The sequence below is a fragment of the Apus apus genome, chromosome 3, assembly GCF_020740795.1.
Source record: "Apus apus isolate bApuApu2 chromosome 3, bApuApu2.pri.cur, whole genome shotgun sequence".
Taxonomy (NCBI): domain Eukaryota; kingdom Metazoa; phylum Chordata; class Aves; order Apodiformes; family Apodidae; genus Apus; species Apus apus.
The window spans coordinates 56450847-56468812 of NC_067284.1; the positions used below are offsets into that span (position 1 = coordinate 56450847).

At 53.4% G+C, this 17966-nt stretch overlaps 1 protein-coding gene across 1 annotated transcript; it reads left to right on the forward strand.

Moving 5' to 3' along the window:
* The first annotated feature begins 434 nt into the window (after positions 1–434).
* Positions 435–16726, forward strand: PEX6 (peroxisomal biogenesis factor 6). The gene is given in 19 exon segments (XM_051614919.1): positions 435–908; positions 910–1002; positions 1004–1336; positions 1439–1599; positions 2141–2224; positions 2782–2884; positions 3073–3209; positions 3294–3405; positions 7105–7313; positions 8029–8221; positions 8452–8528; positions 8625–8757; positions 11100–11305; positions 11395–11456; positions 11815–11923; positions 13110–13226; positions 13824–13901; positions 15036–15175; positions 16057–16726. Coding segments are annotated over 19 exon segments (2955 nt in total). The 5' UTR covers positions 435–437; the 3' UTR covers positions 16194–16726.
* The last annotated feature ends 1240 nt before the right edge of the window (positions 16727–17966 follow it).

Here is a 17966-nt window from a genome sequence, read left to right on the forward strand (position 1 = left end):
GCCAGGGGCACAGGATGGCTTGTCGCCCATCCTTTCTGTCCCGGGCCACATCTGTTGTTTTGGGTTCAGTTGTCCTGGAGAAGCAAGTCTGTTTTAGTCCGTTAGCTGGGGGTAATAATCAGGAGAGGCCTTCGCTGGCTTAAAAGGCGTTTTGCTCAGGCTTGTGTGGGGAAGACAAGAACCGTTTCCCACACCCGGTCCCGAAGGGACACGCCGAGGTGACCTGAGGCGGAGCCGCCGCTCCACGCGGGGCCGCCCCGGGGCGCTGCCGCGGGAAAGCCGCCGCTCCCGGCCCGTCCCCGCCGCTCCACGGCCTCCCCGGCGCCCGCGGGGGCCCGGCGGGCCGCCCAGCGCCTGCGCGCCGCGCCCTCCCGGGCCCCGCGGCCCTACGGTGGCGGGGCCGGCCCACGCCGCCCCGCCCCGCCCCGCTCGGCTCCATGGCGGTGGCGGTGCTGCGGTCGCTGGACGCCCCGCCAGCCGAGCTGGCTCCGGCCAGCGCGCTGCTGCTGGCGCCGCCGGCGCTGTGCGCGGCGCTCCGCGGGCGGGGCGGCGGGCTGGTGCTGGCGGTGCGGCCGGCGGGGCGCGGCGGGGCGCAGGCCGTGCTGCTGAGCGCCGTGGCGCTGGAGGCGGGCGGCCGGCGGGGCGCGGAGCTGTGGCTGCGCGGGGCGCTGCTGCGGCGGCTGGGGCTGGCGGCCGGCCGGAGGGTGGCCGTGTGGCCGGTGCGCCGCCCGCCGGCGCTGGCCTGGGTGCTGCTGGGGGCGGCGGGGCGGGCGGGGCGGCCGGCGGCCGGCGCGGTGCTGGTGCGGCGGGGCGAGGCGCTGCCGGGCCCGGGCCCGGGCCCGCTGGTGCTGGAGGCGCGGCCGGCGCTCCAGGGGTTGCTGGGCAACGGCACGCGCACCACCCTCGCCCCCCCCCCCGCCGCCGCCGCCGCGCGAGGCCGCCGCCGCCCCCCCCGCCTCCCGCCGCCCCGCCGCCCCCCCCCTCGTCTCCCGCTTCGCCGCCGAGGCCGGGGCCGGGGCCGGGGCGGGGGGGGGCGGCGGCGGCACCGCGGCTGCGGGCGAGCCCCGCCGGCGGGGCGGGCTGCGGCGGCGGGGCGGAGGTGTGGGTGAGCCGGCGCGGGCTGCTGGCGCTGGGGCTGTTCCAGGGCGAGTGGGTGCGGGTGGGCGCCGAGGGGGCGGCCCGCGAGCACCTGGCGGCGCTGCTGGCCCGGCCCCCGCCCTGGGAGTACCCGCGGGCCGCCCGGCGGGGCCCGAGCGACGGCGCCGCCCTGCTGGCCCCCGCCCTGGCCTTCAACCTGGGCTGCGACCCCGCCGCCGCCGCACAGCTCCGCCTGCGGGTGAGCCGGGACCGGCCCCGCGGGGGGCTCGGAGGGGTCGCGGGGCCGGGGGTGGCGGCGGCGGGGTCTGACGGTGCGGCCTTTCCCCTCCCCACCCTGCAGCGCTACGAAAGGCCCGGCGCCGCGGACGGGACAGGCAGCCGGTCCCTGCTGTTTGTGCCTCCCTTCGCCAAGGAGCTGCACCTGGAGATCGTCTGCTCGCCCGCCTACAGCAGCCGGGGAGGCTACGGGCGCGTCCTCTACCAGCACTTCGAAGCACCCCGGTGAGCGGTGCGGCCGGGAGGTGCCTTGCGGTTAGGGGGCCGTGCTCCAAGTGCTGCCTGCACATCTCCACTCCGGAGCATATCCTTCAGATTTCACCTTTAATGGAGCCGGGTGATTGGGAAACTGGATGTGTTGCCACCTTCTCTTATGACACCTGTCAAGGAGCCTCTTTTGTTTGGCTGTCCGGGCTTTCTGTTGGAACTACACTCAGCTGTTCCGGGGATGAGGATGCTGTTTTCTCTGGAAGAGATTATTGTTAATGGCATTAATCTTCTATACCATTCCCAGGAGGTTCCCTGTAGTAGTCTGAATGCACCTACTCCCATCCAGTGCATGCTGAATCTTTTAAGTGGCTGTTTATAGCTTTATTTACAGGAAAGGACTGAGTTGGTGTAAATAGCTACATTCTTTTCTGTAAAAACACGTGTGATGTGGGACAGGGAGGACACATGATGAGAACGATTTATTCTCTTCCACTGGTTTTTCCACAGTTTTTTCTTACTGGTTTCCCTGTTTGTTTTTTTTTGGTTTTTCTTGTAGGCTTGTCCAGGAGGGAGACATCCTTTGTGTTTCAACATTTGGACATGCTGAGTTTTTAGAAGTAAATGCAGACAAATTCCTAAGGTATGTGACAACAAACTGTGACTCTATTACATGGGTACTGAAAGATAAAAATATACTTTTCCACTATTGATTCTCTTGAGATGAGGGAGTTTATTCCATTCTGATCTGTCTCTGAAGTTTAGAGCTTATTTACTTACTATCTTAGGAGGAAGAGGAAAGTGTTGTTTTGGATTATGGAGGGCTGTAGCTGTAGCCTAGAGGACTCTGCACTGCAAGGTTTTATATGCTGCAGGTGAATCTCTGCAGAGTTGTAGTGAATGAAGCAATGGCAGAAAAGAGAATGTCTTGAGCTCTTAGATAGACAAAATATGGTTAGCACAGCCCTACTTATGGATTGAAGCCACTAGCAGAAGCTGTAACTGTTGACAGTCCTGTTGGTCTGTCTGGCCAGACAGTGCAGCAGGGTCCATAAAGGATCCGTGTGAGTCCTGGGAGAGGGCAAGGGTATCTCTGCTTACCTGTGCCTTTCAGTTGTCTTCCTGTTGGCAACAGTTTTGTTCCTGCCTTCAAGATCTTGACTCAACAATTTAGATTGCTTGTTTTTTTTTTTCCCTTAGGTGGCCAGAGCTTTACTTCAAAGTGAAGAAGATCTTGGGTACGGTGGAAGGCGAGCAGTCTGAGGGTTACCTGGTGGACACCCAGAACACCTCTCTTTATCTGGTAAGATACCAGTGGAGAGCAGGCAGGGTGTACAGGAGATCTGAGGTTGCACGATGGGTGACAGAAGTGCCTGTGGAGGCTTGTGTCTGCTGCCATTGAAAAATGGCATTTCAGGACAGACTTTGCCACTTGGTACCTGTCTTTTCTCAGACAGTGTTCCACAGAGTGCTGTTTTCCCTTCCTCACAGGTGGGTTCAACAAACAGTCCTGTCCCATCTGCTCCAGCCTATAACAGCCACGAGTTTTGGAGCAGTTTGTCTCCTGCTGGACTTTCTGATGTTGTGAAGCAGCTCTGTGATGCCCTTCGGCCTCACCTGAGCAATCAGTGAGTTAGAATTCCCTTCAGCAAGCCACAGGAGAGCTAAGACCCTGCTCCCTGGTCACCAAGAGAACTGCCTCTGTGTTACAGGGCAAGTGCACTGAGCGGGACTGGCAGCGTTCTCCTCTCAGGGCCAAGTGGCAGTGGGAAACTGATGGCTGTCAGAGCTGTGTGTAGCTGCCTCAACCTCCACCTCTTCAAGGTAATTCCTTCTGTGGTCAGTTTATTGGTGGATTTACAACATACAAGGAATTATGGAAATGTTCTTTTATGTTAGCCATGCCAACACCCCTGCTGCAACCATGACACGAGCCTACCCTTTAGAAAGATTCAGCCAAGATGAGGAAGTGTTGCATCTGCTGTGGAGGTGAATGAGGCACACCATGTAGTTTTTACAACAGAAATCACATCCTGTAAACCTTCAGAAAGTTGCTTGAAGGTGTTACCAAGGAAGTGACTGAGCAGTACAATGGCAGGTAAAATACATTGTCGTTGTGGTTTGGGCCTAACGCGACAACAAAGAACCAGCCACCTCGCTGCTCAATCAACTCATCCCTTGGCCCCTGGCCCCCATGTTGTGGGAAGGATAAAGGCCAGCTGGAAGCTTGTGGGTTGAGACAAGGACAAGGAGAGTTCTTCACCAGTTAAGGTCCTGGGCAAAAAAGACTGAACTCAGGGAAAAAATAATAATTTAATTTCACACTAATCACACACACACACAGGACACAGACAACACACAGAGCAGGGCTTGCATATGTTACCCCACCCCTCCCTTCTTCCCGGGCCCAAATCCCTTTGTTCCCGGTTTCTCTCCCTCCTTCCCCCAGCGGAACAGGGGGACAGGGGATGGGGTTTAGAGTCAGGTCACAGGCTGGTGGTTCCTGCTGCTCCTTCCTCCTCAGGAAGAAGGATTCCTTACGGTCCTGCCCTGCTTCCCCACGGGGTCCCTCCCATGGCAGAGAGTCCTCCAGGAACCTCTCCTTCATGAGTCCTTCCCACGAGGTCAGGAGCTGCTCCAGCCCGGGCTTCCCACAGAGTCACGGGCTGGTTCGGGAACAGTCACCTCCCCTGGCGCCGGGGTTTTCCAAAGCTGCATAAACCAAGTCGACGGGCTGCAAGTTCGCATTCGCCCTCCTGGCGCCTTCAGGGAATGTTTCACCACGTTCCTCCATGCGGGGGCAGCCTGGCATCTTAGCACAGGCTGCAGAGAAGCTTCCGCTTGAGCACCTTCTTCCCCTTCTTCCGCACCAACCTCCAGATCTTCACCCTGGGCACTGCTTTCACCTGTCCAACACAGCTCTTTCTCCCTTGCTTGCTCTGTATTCAGGTCTTATATAAGTTCTTTTATATGATAATCGCGGAGGCGCATCCATTGTCTTTTCTAACAGCCTTGGCTACCTGTGCTGGGAGAACTTTAAGTAGCTTTTTACAGGGGTCACTCCTGTGGCCCCTGCCCTGCTACCGAAACCATGCCAGAACCAAACCAGCACAGCTAGTTCGTTTTACGTGGAAAATTATGTGTTTCAAGCTGACTGTCACCAGTCAGTATAAAGAATTTGGTTTTATGTCAGTGATTCCATGAAGACTTGGGCTCTGTTCTCCATGTATGTAAACAATCAGATAGTATTTTAGGAAACAAACTTGAGAGCAGGTGCTGCTGCTGCTATGCAGATCTGTGTCTTGCCACAACTTGCATGTCCCACACAGTTCTGGTTCTGCATCACAAAAGCATAAAGCTGAACTTAGAAAATTCAGAGGAGAAAATCAGAGGTCTAGGTCAGTTTCTGTGTGGTGAACAGCTGAACAAGCTCTTCAGATTGAAAAATAGAGAACTTCAGGGGTTTGATAGAGGTTTACAAGATATTGAATGGTCAGCAGATCGTGGAAAGTGTTTACTTTTCTCTGTGCCAGCATGAGGCCTGGGGCTGTCAGGTGAAGCTAGTGGGAGCAGGCAAGCTAAAGGAGGTGGTTCTCTGTGTAGGTAAGACTTAATTGGAGGAGAAATCTACAGTTAGGAAAGCACATCTGACTGGGAAAATCCCTTTCAGTGGGAATAGTAGGTGCTTGGAGGAGTACTGAGGGGAGGAGGTTCTATGTGTTTACCATGATCAGACTCTTTCTTAAGCAGCCACTTGTGGTCATGTTTGGAGACAAAATAGTGGGCTTAAATGATCTCTTAGTCTGAAACAGTGCAGCCATTCCCATCTTCTTACAGCTGTGATTGTACTGGGGAGGCTTCATGGCCAAAATGAGGTCTGGCCCCTGACTGTCTAGCACCGAAGGTTCTGGACACCAGGGCAGTTTCCACTGCTGTTTTCCTTTGTTACATGGTAACTTTCCTAGAAGAGTTTCTGAAACTCTGAAAGGACTTGGAAGAAGATGGATGGAAAGAAAAGAGCTGGAAGGTTCATTTTTGCAGAAAGAAAACATAGTCTTGCTCCTTTTTTATGGGTATTGTTAGGGTAAATTAATGGAAAACAAGCTAAGCATTTTGAGTATTGGGGTTTTCTTCTAAATAGAAGGTAGGTGAAGCTGACATTACTCTCTTTAACTGCTCTTTTCCATGCAAGGAAAGCTGTAACAGTGGGTCCATGGGAGAGGTAGATAAAGCCTTGGCCAGCTGCTGTGCAGCTCATCTTCTGCACATGATCTTTAGTGGTGCTGAGCTCTTATTCTGCTGATGTGCCATAGCACTTGGGATCCAGTACAAGATTGCACACACTTCACAGTTCCTTCAGATCCATGCATAGGATATGTTTGGGAGCACTTTGGCACTCCTGGCAGGTGTCCTCAGGTTCTAGTGTGATGTGCAAGGCTACAACTCTGGTTTTGGCTTTGTGCACTGCTTTTAAAGACTAACACTCTTATTATTGAAGCCAGAGGTATTCAGTATCCATCTTATTCTCCTATCCTAGCTTTTACACTCTCCCCTACATTTTCTCACTTAATGCAATGCTTGTATTACCATTCCACTTTCCCTTCTTTTGACTTTTGCCTGCTCTCCTGCCAGGACGTGGTCATTCTTCTACACTGTAATCTCTACCACTTGATCAGCATTTTTTGGTCCTTTTTCTCTGCTCTTCTATACCTGCATACAGATACTGCTTCCATTGGGCCATGCCTCCCACAACCCTAACTCCTGTTTTTTTTTTTTTCTATGGAGCACAGGAGTTCCTCTGCTCTGTGTCCTGGTCCTTTTATATCAGCTCTTGAGGCTGTAGCATTGTCCCTGCTCCAAGTTACCCTTTCGAAGCACAATCTTGCAGCACCAGGAGGCAGCACTGCCTGTTTCCAGCAGCTTTCAAGGTGCTGTTCAAGGCTCACTGGTCACCTCTCCCTTTTGGTTTAATTCATCAGGTGTTTGCTTTGTAAACAGCGTCTGGGCTTCTGGCCACAGCTAACTTTCCTCCTCCCCCCCGTGCTCCCCCTTTACCTTCTACCTTCCTCTTGCACTTTGAGCCTGTGCGGCACTGGGTTGAACATTTTCCTGAGCCTCCCACTCTGATCTTTGCACTGTTCCTCTGAGACACACTGTTCTCTCTGTCTTGGCCTCTTCCACAGCTCTCCGATCCTTTCTATCTTAGGTTGCTGAGCTGTGACATCCACTGTTTTGGCTTCTGTGGTCCCTTGGCCTCACCTCTTTCAGACAACACCCTCCTGCTCCTTTCACCTGCAGAAAAGCTAGAAACTGCTATTTTTCCATACCAGAGTGTCCTGAACATGTCAATTTTGAATATGCCCTGAATGTGTCCATTTTATATCTCTGGGAAACATCCACCTAGATCTCCTTTCGGCTGCGAATTGCCCATAGAAAACTTGTGGAGCTGAACGTTGTCCTGGGTCCCCCAGCTGTCCATGTTGCAGCTACTGTGAACTGTGTGTTGTGTGGTTTGACTTGCAGGTTGATTGCGTTAGTTTGTGCAGTGACACCAGTGGAGCCACAGAGGAGAAAATACAGATGGCCTTTGCCCAGGCCCAGCACTATCACCCATGTGTACTCCTGCTGAAAGACATTGAGGTGCTTGGCAGAGACCGGGACAGGCTGGGAGAGGATCCCAGGGTCATCACTGCTCTGAGACAGCAGCTTCTGGACAGAGACCCAGGACTGCGGTATGAACCCTGCATGTTTTCTGTGGGCATCTGAGGTGATTGTTTGCTTCTGCCATTCCTAGGTCAGCAGTCACTGTTACATCAAGGTGACTGATTGCAAATGTGCCCTTGTATTTTCAGTCTGGTGGAGTCTCTCCCAGACTTGCTTTGTTTATTTCAGATAGTCCTTGTTCTTCCAGCTTAGTAGCAAAGGGAATCAGAAAGCTGATTTGAAGCTGATTTCTGATTGTTCAGATGAGCAAACCTGGCATGTTGGCTGTGAGGCATGACAAGGGTTGCAGGGAACCCCAAAGAGAGCTGGACCCCAGGAGAATCTTGAGGCTGAGGACAAGTACCAGGGCACAAGAAGGGGGATGTCAAGTGAAGAAATAAGATGTCACTTGAAGGGCCTTGACTTAGAGGTCAAAAAGCAGTTGAAGGGCAAGCTGGGGGAGAGTGGCTGCAAGATACCTTGACCAGTATGTGCACATTTCTCAGAGGAAAGGCTAGCCTTTGGAGAGTGACTTGGTGTGCGTGATGACAGTGTAAGAGTGAAGCTTCCAGCGTTCAAGGTCAGGTTGGCTGGGGCTCTGAGCAACCTGGCCTAGTTAAAGATGTCCCTGCTTGTTGCAGGAGAGTTTGGCTAAGTGACCTTTAAAGGTCCCTTCCAAACCAAACTCTTCTGTGATTCTGTGATAGAGCTGAGACCATGAATTGTTACACATTTCTCAAACAGCCACTCTGTCCTGGTGATTGGCACAACCTGCAAGCCCCAGGATGTTCCTACAGACGTGCAGACTGCTTTTCTTTATGAGGTGAAAATCGAAGCCCCTTCAGAAGAGCAAAGGAGATTGATGCTGAGCATGCTGACTGCCAGTCTGCCTCTGGGCAAAGAAGTGAGCCTATCCAAGCTGGCCCGCAGGACTGCAGTGAGTGAAACTACAGCAGCATGTGGGGATGGGCAGGCCAGGAGTGCTGGGCCAACCTCCCCTACCTGGCCATGGAGAAAGGGGGCAATTCCCACAGCCCTGTCAGCTACTTCAGTGGTTAAACATGGTCCTCAGACATATTTAACTGCAGATTTCTAATACACCTTTTATGGCCTAGCTGGAGCTGTAGTCAGGCACTGAACTGATGCTGTTTGTTTCTGCATTCACAGGGTTTTGTGCTTGGAGATTTCTGTGCCTTATTGTCCCACAGCAGCCGGGCTGCTTGTACCCGCATCCAGGCCTTGAGGTAGCACAGGAGATGGGGAGGGTAGGGGCTGAAGCCACCCTGATCATGCCAGGAGTGGAAGAGAGCCTGAGTCCTTCCATTCTCTTTCCTTGCCAGCTTTCCAGGCGGACTGAGCGAGGAAGCGGAGAGAGATTTTTGCACTGCTGGGTTCCCAGTGCTTGAGGAGGATTTTAGTGCTGCGCTGGACCAGCTGCACAATGCCCATTCACAGGCAGTGGGAGCCCCAAAGGTAGGATGCTGGGCAGAGCGGGGGCAGTTTGGTTCTCTAGAGCTGTGTGTCTCAAGATCCTGCTTGCAGATTTCCTGCTATGTCTTTCCACATATTCCCCCAGCCTTGGATGGGAAACAGTCCCACTGTGGGCTTTCCCCCACAAGTGCTTTTCACCTTCTTGGCTTTGAACTTGTTCAGGGAAGCCCTAACTGCTCTAACTGGACACAGCTCCACTGAGCACTGCCACAGGGATTCCAGCTGCATAGCTCAGCCTTTTGAGAGGCAAAGACAGCCACAAACTGGCTGCCTTGCTGAGGCCTCCCAGCCACCTGGTGTATGGAAACAGAGAAGCTGGGGCATAAGCTGATGAGGCAGTTTCCCCACGTTTGAGAAGCCTTATCCTTGATCCCTGGCCTTGGATGCTGCTTGAGCTGGCATGGCCTTTTCCATCAGCCCGGCAGTTTGGAGGGCTGGCAATTCTTCAGGGAACGGGACATGGGGTGTCACAGAAAACCAGCAAAGTCAGCTTCTAGGGAGGGGCGTGATCTGTCCCTGGCAGCTCAGCACCCAGGGAAACAGCATTTGGGATGATCGGTTTGGCTGGGTAACATGGTGTTAGGACTGAGTGAAGTGATTGGAGCCCCTTCTCCATGCCCTTGAGTGCAAATGACCGAGCTCAGTACATGACAGGAAACCCTGGCCTTTGAGCAGTTATTCCAGTGCCTTCCTCCAGTGCCCACGTGCTGTCCTGCCCCAGCAGGATGACATCTTGCTGGTGTCATCATCCAGGAAACTACTCTGGGAGTTATTTCATTCATAAATCTACTAGAGACTGAAATGAGCTCTGCTTTAGGTGTGTCTGCCAAGTTTGCTATAAGACAAATAATAACCACAGAGCATGCTCAGCAGCAGGCTGTGTGAATGGGATCTAATTTTGTTTATATTTTACAGTCCTTTATCAATTTCTTAGTAATTGGCTCTCATTCAGAAAACCCTAGATACTATCAACATGCATAAATTTTAATTCCCTGCTTGCATTTTCTGGTTAGTCACACATTTGTTCGCAGTTACAGTGTGAGTCTCCCAGAGAGAACTAATTCCAAACCTCCAATTGCTGGCTGTGTCTACAGCATGTCCTAGACTTCAGATGTTCTCCCTTGAAAACAACCTTGCTGCAGTTTTCCAGCTCTCTTACTGATGTCTGTAGAGCTTTTTCTAGCAAGGTAGTGCTAGGGCATCAGCTCTGAAGAAGGAATGCCCTGACCTTTGGCTTTAAAAGATTTTTTTTTTTAATTTTTTTTTTTAATCCTTATCTTGTCTGACCAGATTTTCCTGGTGGACTTGCTGGACAGCTGGAGAAATAGCATGAGATAACATCAGCTCAAGTAGTGAAGGAAGGAGAGACACATTGGCTGAGGGCGAATAGGCTCTGGTCTATTTTTAAGGTCCCTGTTTGTGCTGACACCTGTTTCCCACCAGCCAGCAGCTGGGGGAAGTGTTTAGGCACTTCGCTTTCTCTGCACATTCCCAGGAGAGCTGCTCTGCCTCTGTGGAGGATCTATCATGCAGCTTGTGGCATTCCAGCTATTTCTAAAGCTGTGAGAAGAGCAGCAGTAGCCTCTGAGATTGCTTTGCTCAGCATAAGATAATAAAAGAGGCATGGCTCACCCCTCTCAAGTTTGCAGTCTTTCCTTTCTCCACAATGATCCCCTGCTTCTTTGCAGTTGACTCCATCCTTATCTATTTATTGTAAGCATCCCTGGACTTCATTCTTAGATCCCCCCTTTCAAAAGCAGCTAGTTTTCTGTACAGTGTCCTCCAGGATATCTGCCTCTCACATCCTCCTCCACATGACAGAGGTTTCTAGCAGCCCAGGTTTTTTTGCTCTGATGTGAAGCCCTTGCACCATCTCACCACCCTGGACGAGGTGCCCTTGAACACAAGCAGCTCATAATTGCTAGGTCTGGGGTTTGGGTTGTTGTTTTTTTCTTTCTTATTTTTACCTTCCTTGATGTGTCCCAAGGGCTGTCTGCAGCAGGGCTCTCTCCCCACAAAGCTGCAGACAACCCTGGTAGGTACTTTCCGTGTGGTATTTTTGCTGACAGGTGATAGGAGGTGCAGAGGAGGACTGGAGACTCACGGCTTGCCTGGGGACACCTGCGGTTTGTTTTCCCCATTGCAAAAGTTCAAGAGAGGGGAAGTGTGGGTGCTGGAGGTTCCCACAGCAGGGTGCAGTGTGGGGCTGATTTCCTTCATAGCCAGACACAGCTGAGAGCACAAGAGGCTGATGAGGAAGAGCTGCCCAGGCCTGCTCAGGGCTCAGGAATAAGTGTTGAAATGGACTCTCCCTCTCTTGGCAGATCCCCTCTGTGTCCTGGCAGGATGTTGGTGGGCTCCAGGAGGTGAAGAAGGAGATCCTGGACACTATCCAGCTGCCCCTGGAGCACCCAGAGCTACTGTCACTGGGTCTGTGCCGCTCTGGTCTGCTGCTGTATGGGCCTCCAGGGACAGGGAAGACCTTGCTGGCAAAAGCTGTGGCAACCACGTGTGCCTTGACGTTCCTGAGGTGAAGTTGGGGGTCATGCAGTGGGACTGACTTTCTCCTGGCAGTGGATGGGCATGTTTTAACTGACCCCCTTTCTCGCTGCCCCACAGTGTGAAAGGGCCAGAGCTCATCAACATGTACGTTGGGCAAAGTGAGGAGAACGTGCGTAATGGTAAGCAGATGCATCCTGCCCCTGCACGTGGGAAGATGGGACTTTTCTGTGGTGCTGGAGGGAAGCTCCATGCCTCACAGCAGCTTCCCCTCCTGCTCTCTCTGCTTCTGTCACTCTTGCCCCTGGTGTTCCTGATGGGACAGCAGTTCCTCAAAGACATAGCTGAGCCTTGGGCTTGTTGTACTGGGTGCTGCCTGTCTCTGCTCCCACTGGGTCCCTGAGGCAGAGCAGTTGGTGGTGGTGAAGCAGTGGGCAGCTGGTTTTCATCCACAGCTCTTCCCTGCTGGTGATGTAGAAGATTCTATTGCTGTTGACTGCTCCTCGAGGTCTTTCTCACCTTTGTGCTGTCTTCTCCCAGTGTTTGCCAGAGCCAGGGCAGCAGCTCCCTGCATTATCTTCTTTGATGAACTGGATTCTCTGGCCCCCAGTCGGGGGTGGAGTGGAGATTCAGGGGGTGTCATGGACAGGTGAGTGAACATCATGCATCCTTGGGAGACCAGCCTAGCTGCCTCAACTGAGGGGATGCACAGGATTGCCCGGAAAGGCTTAGTCCATCCTAACTCTTTCTCTACTTTTTCCCACCTGCACCCTTCAGCTTCTCTGTGTGGCTTGTCTCCTCTCTCTGGACATTAGTACTGCTGTTTGCATTGCTGCAGATTCCTGATTGCCCAAGCTTGTTGTGCAAACATTTGGTTAAGACAGAGTCTCCTCCAGCTGCCTCTATGGCTGTCAGCTGCTCCCTTTGGCCTCTCCAAGGCCATCCTTCACACCCCTGCCGTGCTCCCCTACTATTAGCTGTTCTTTCTCTGTGATGGGAAATCTTTCAGCTGCCACTGGTAGAAGCCAAAGTATGTACAACTTGGAGATACCCAGAAGCAGGTTTCCCCCAGGCCTCTTCTGCTGAGCTGATAGTCCCCATCCAGCCTTCCTCTCCATCTACGAGGAGTTCTGTAGACTTTTCCAGTGACATAATGTGCCCTTGACATCCATCTTCACACACAAAAACCAGCAGCTTTGGAAGGTGCTGCGTATGGTGTCCATTGGTCATCTCAGTTGATCCCAGAACTTGGTGGAGACACCCCCATTCCAGTAGATCTGTGCAGCACTGAAGTACTGTGCAGCCAGACCAGCTTAAGCCCTGTAGCTGCAGAACTAGATCTGCAACATGTGGCATTCACTGCCCTGAGGACTGGTTGGCAGCAAAACTGTCCCTGGTGTGGACTGAGAGGGAAGTCTTGCAGCTGAACTTGCTGGGCAGTACCACGTAGCAGGGAGAGTGAGGACATCCTAACCAGCACATCCAGTAGGGGAACCTGAGCCACAGCCACGCATACCTGCCCATGTTTGGTCAGCGTCTGCGGTGTCTGATAGCAAGTATAAGCATATGTGACCATCCTGGAAGGGTTCAGAGCCAAGCACGAACCTGAAGGACTGTCACAGTACCAGGAGCTTGCACTCACTTTGCTATGAGCCCACAGTCTCACTGGCTGTGCTCACAGAAGTCTGGATGGCTGTATCAGGGCACTTCAGGGAAGGGAAATAGGAGCTGAAGTTCAAGACATGGACCTGCCAGTGGCCTTGGTTATTCCTGGCTAAGGCTGACAGTGGGTGACTTGCCAAGGCCTAGTGAGTGTCCTGTCTTGCTCCCTGCAGAGTTGTCTCACAGCTCCTGGCCGAACTTGATGGTCTTCATTCCACCGGCGAGTTATTTGTCATTGGAGCTACGAACAGGCCTGACCTCCTGGACCCAGCTCTGCTTCGGCCAGGCAGGTATGTCTCATCATACCCTGCCTCACTCTAGGGTAGTTCCCCAGAGCTCCTCAGGCAGCAAGGAGCTGGAGTTTGTCCTCAGCATGTTCCGTTCACAGAGACTGTTCTTAAAGCCCCCTAATCCTTGCTTGTGGGGGAGATAGGAAGCCAAGAGGAGGTCAGTGGCTATGGCTGTAGCAGCAACACAAGGTACCACTGCCTGTTACCCTGCCACTTTGATTATTGTCCCAGCAGCATTGCAGGGCACTAAGGGACCAGCCATGGCAACACACTGGTGGGAGGGATTGGTCCCTCAAGGCCTGTTCTGCAGAGCTGCCCCACAGCCTGTCCTCATGCCTGTGGCTTGCCCATCCTGGTCAGGACTTTGTTCTTGTTGGACTCAGATAGTTCCTGTCAGCCCATTTCTCCAGCCATCCCTGGTCGCTCTGAAGAGCAGCCTTGCACTCCAGTACATTGACTGCTTCTGTCCCAGGTTTTGCATCATCTGTGAACTGGGCAGCAAAAGGAGCCACCCTTCAGTTTCTGCTGCCCAGGGCTGAGCACCAGTGGCACGTTTGTCTTGGCATGTTCTTGACTGTCTGTTCTCTCTGCTAACAGGTTTGACAAGCTGGTCTATGTGGGCATAAACGAAGACCGGGAGTCACAGCTGCAGGTGCTGAGTGCCATCACCAGGAAGTGAGTGTCCCTGTTCTTTCACAGGAGCCTTCCACCACCTTCTGGTGGGTCACAGCTTTCCTGGGGTTGATGCATAGTGTGGTCCAGCTTGGCTTTGTGTCTGAGCCCTGGAGAGCACCTAAGTCGCTAACCCAAAGCTAGCAGGTAGGGGAAGAAGATGGGGCAGCTTCCAGAAGCAGAACTGGGGCTGGTTTTCCTACAAGATGGGAACAGCTCAGCTGGATATCCAGGCAGAGGGGTTGGTAGTCAGCAGTTGCAGTCACCATACCCACATGCTCTTCTTGCGGAGCTCAGCCAGATCTTAATGGTGTGATGAGACTGTGGCACACCAACATGGCAGGAAGCTCCCATTTGCTTCCTACAAGAGTTCACGTAGCACATCACCTGCTTTTTCCAGGTCCAAGGGTTAAGGCAGCTTTTGTTTGTCTTGCTGCCTCTCCTCTTGCAATGCTGAGGGTAGTTCAGGCCTGTGTGCTTGATATGTCTTTCCAAACACTGGTTGTGTGGGATCACCAAGCAGCAGGGTTTGGCTACTTTCCCAGCTCCTCCAAGCTCCTGAGATCATCTCTGGAGGGAGGAAAGCAAGCCCTGCCATTCAGGTGCAGAAGTACCATCCATGGCATCTGGGTGAGAAGCTGTGAATCTGCCTTGGCAGGGAGTTTCTGTCATGGAGAGCTGTGACTGCTGCTGCCTTTGACAACAAGCTAGTAGGAGAGGCGAGAGGGTGGGCCAGCTGTGAGCATCCCTGGACACCATGTGGCTTGGCAGCCATGCCCTCCAGCACCATGCTGCCAGCTCACTGTCTGCAGTGTGGCTCTGGTGGGGTGGTTTGGTGTTACAGTGGTTTGTACTGCCTGTAATTAAACATGTTTCTATCCAGCCCTGGCTGTAGGCTGTTCCCAGGCATGTGGAACACTTAATTTCTCTGAGTGAGAACTCCAAGTTGCCTTTGAACCTACTTAGCAGGAGAGAGGACCTTGTTGCAGGGAAGTTTCGAAGAGAAGTTACTGCATTGGAAAAACAAAGCAACCCACTCCTTAAATTTTTTTGGAGCATGCAGAGCACACCAGAAGTGGTTAAACATGGGACCTCTGATTCCTCCTGCCCAGTCACTGCAGTTTTCTCTCTTGGCAGGTTTAAACTAGATCCTTCTGTGAATCTCACCACCATCCTAGAAAAATGCCCGGCTCAGCTGACAGGAGCAGACATCTATGCCTTGTGCTCAGACACCATGATGTGCGCTGTCAAACGCAAGGTGGAATGGATCGAGGAAGGTAGGAATCCAGCCCTCACCTGTCTCACATGCTGGGGGTGGCCCAGCACAGGGCCAGAGAGGAGAGTTACAGCTATGGGTAACTGGGCTTTGTAAGAAGACCCTCAATGGCTTTGGGACCATGACTAAATACTAGGCTCTGGGTTACTGGCAGGCAGGCAGTTTCTGTGGATGTGATCATCTTTCCCGCTTTACTTGGCTCTCATAAGACCGCACTTAGAGTAGTAGAGTATTGTGTCCAGTTCTGGAGCCCCCAGCATAAGAAGGACATGGAGCTCCTGAATAAAGTCCAGAGGAAGACCAAGAAGATCATCAGAGGGCTGGAGCATCTCTCCAGTGAAGACGGGCTGAGAGAGTTGAGGCTGTTCAGCCTGGAGAAGAGAAGGTTCTAGGACCTCATAGTGGCCTTCCAGTACCTGAAGGGGCTACAGGAAAGCTAGGGAGGGGTTTTAGGGCTTCTTTTTTTTTTTTTTTTTCAAGGGCTTTTAGTGATAGGACACAGGGTAATAGATCAAAACTGGAAGAGGGGAGATTTATAATAGACATTAGGAGGAAATTCTTTAATGTGAGGGTGGTGAAACACTGGAACAGGTTGCCCAGGGAAGTTGTGGCAGCCCCATCCTTGGCAGTGTTCAAGGCCAGGCTGGATGGGGCTCTCGTGGGAGGTGTCTCTGCCTGTGCAGGGAGTTGGATCTAGAAGATCTTTAAGGTTCCTTTAAGCTCAAACCATTCTCTGATCTTCACCTCCAGTGCTTGGCCTCAGGGGGAAGGGGAGAGACACAGGTTTTCCTTCTGTCTCCAGTGTCTGGAGAGGAGGCTGTTGGAGCTTACCAGCTGCCCCTGTGCTTGGCTCTCAGCCTTTTCCTGTTCTCTCTTATGCAGGGCTGGATACTGAGAGCTCTGCTCTGATCCTGACCATGGAAGACTTCCTGCAGGCTGCCGCAAGGTTGCAGCCGTCAGTCTCCGAGCAGGAGCTGCTCAGGTACAGACTCATCCAGCAGAAGTTTGTTGCCTGCTAATGTTCAGCAGAGCTGGGACTGAAGGAGCGATGGGGGTGGTGTGTTAAGGGTGCGAGAGAACAGGCACACACAGGTACCCACTTGCTCTTCTCTCATGTCTCCTGGACACCCTTTTTCTGAGCTTGGGTGAAAAAGTGGCTGTGCCATTTTTTGAGCCAAAGCCTGGTGGAAGTGCTGCTCTGCTCAGCCAAGCTAGTGGTGGGTTCTGTAACAGTCCCTCATGTCTCAGGGAGCACTTTGTGGCTGCTGGGAGCATACTGGGGTGACTTCCCTATGATGAGCAAGCCAAGTCTCATGATTGTGGGCAACGTAAGGAGTGTCTTCATGGGTGACAGAGCATTGGTGGGGGAGCAAGGCCCAAACTGCACCTGGTTTGGCAGCAAGAAGAGGGCTGGAGACAGCTGCTTGTTGAGGTGTCAGCCCCTCAATGAAGGATGCTGGTTGGAGAGCAGCAGGACACAGGGCACTGCTGCTGCAGCTGGCCTGGGCTCAACATGGTTTCTCTGAATAAATAAGAGGTTTTGGGCACTAGGTATGCACTGCTTGGCCTCAGGTCTTTGCTTGCTGATGATGGCTGTGGGCTCAGGAAGATCCCTGTGAGCCCCTGGATATGTTGGGTGTTGCAGAGAAACAGGTGTCGTGTGGGTAGAGTGGGGGAGCACACCTGTGAACAGGTCTGGGGCCACCTTCAACTGGGAAAGGGCATCAGAACTGCTGGAGCCCACAGCAGAGGGAGAGGCTGAGGGAGTGGGGTTTGCTCACCTGGGAGCTGAGCTGCCTATACTGTGGGAGCTCAGCTCGTCCTGGAGGCACTGGATGATGGGACAAGAAGCAGTGGGGGCAAGTGGCAGCAAGGGAAAGTTCCTCCAGATACTAGGAAAGACTTGACACAGGGAGAGAAAAGGCTTCAGTCTTGGAAATACTTCAACCCTTGGCCAGAGTAGCCCAGAGCTGCCCTGCCCGTGCTGAGCAGGAGTTGGCCCAGACCCCCTGAAGTCCTGCCTTGCCTCCCTCTGCAGCCTTTTGGCAGCCATCAGAACAATCGCATGTGCAATTCCTGGCCTTTGCCAAGGATGCCAAATAAATCTGCACTTAAGCCATGTGTGACAGCGAGCTGGCTGGCAGCTGCCTCTACCAGGTCCCTGCAGCTGCTGGTGTGGCTCACAGGCAGCCCCACCTTCAGCCAGCCAGGGGCCTGTGCATGCCACAGCTCAAGGCTTTGCTGCTGCCAGATCTTTTGCCTCTCGCTGCTGCCAGCACCCAGAATGCTGGCAGTCACACTCCTGAGCCAACCGTAGCTGTCGAGGACCAGCTCCTCCCCAAAGGGCTGGTTGTCCAGCAGCTGCAGGTGTTCCGTGCAACAAGCCCTGCTGCTCTGGCTTTGGCACCCGAGCCTGTTCAGGCAGAGCTGTCCCTGACCACAAAGTGCTGCTGGAGCTGCCATCACCTCTTCCCCGGGGATGGGCAAGGAGGGAAGAAGCTGCAGCCACAGGAAAAGTGCTGGGGGGGGTGTGCAAAGCCCCTCCAGCCTAGGAGTTCCAGGGGGGGAGGTGGGCACCCCTGGATGGGGCTTAGGAGTGTCAAGAAAAGGGGTCTGCACCTGGGGGAGTGGTGTGAAAGGGAAAACCAGCTGCAGCAGGCCTGTGTGTGCAGTGCTGTGGTGAGCTCGGCAGGGATGTGCAACCACCCAGGACCTGCTCACCTTTGCCTCGACTTCAAGGGCAGCCCCAAACCCCACACTACAGGCATAACTGGCACCCACAACTGGGAGCT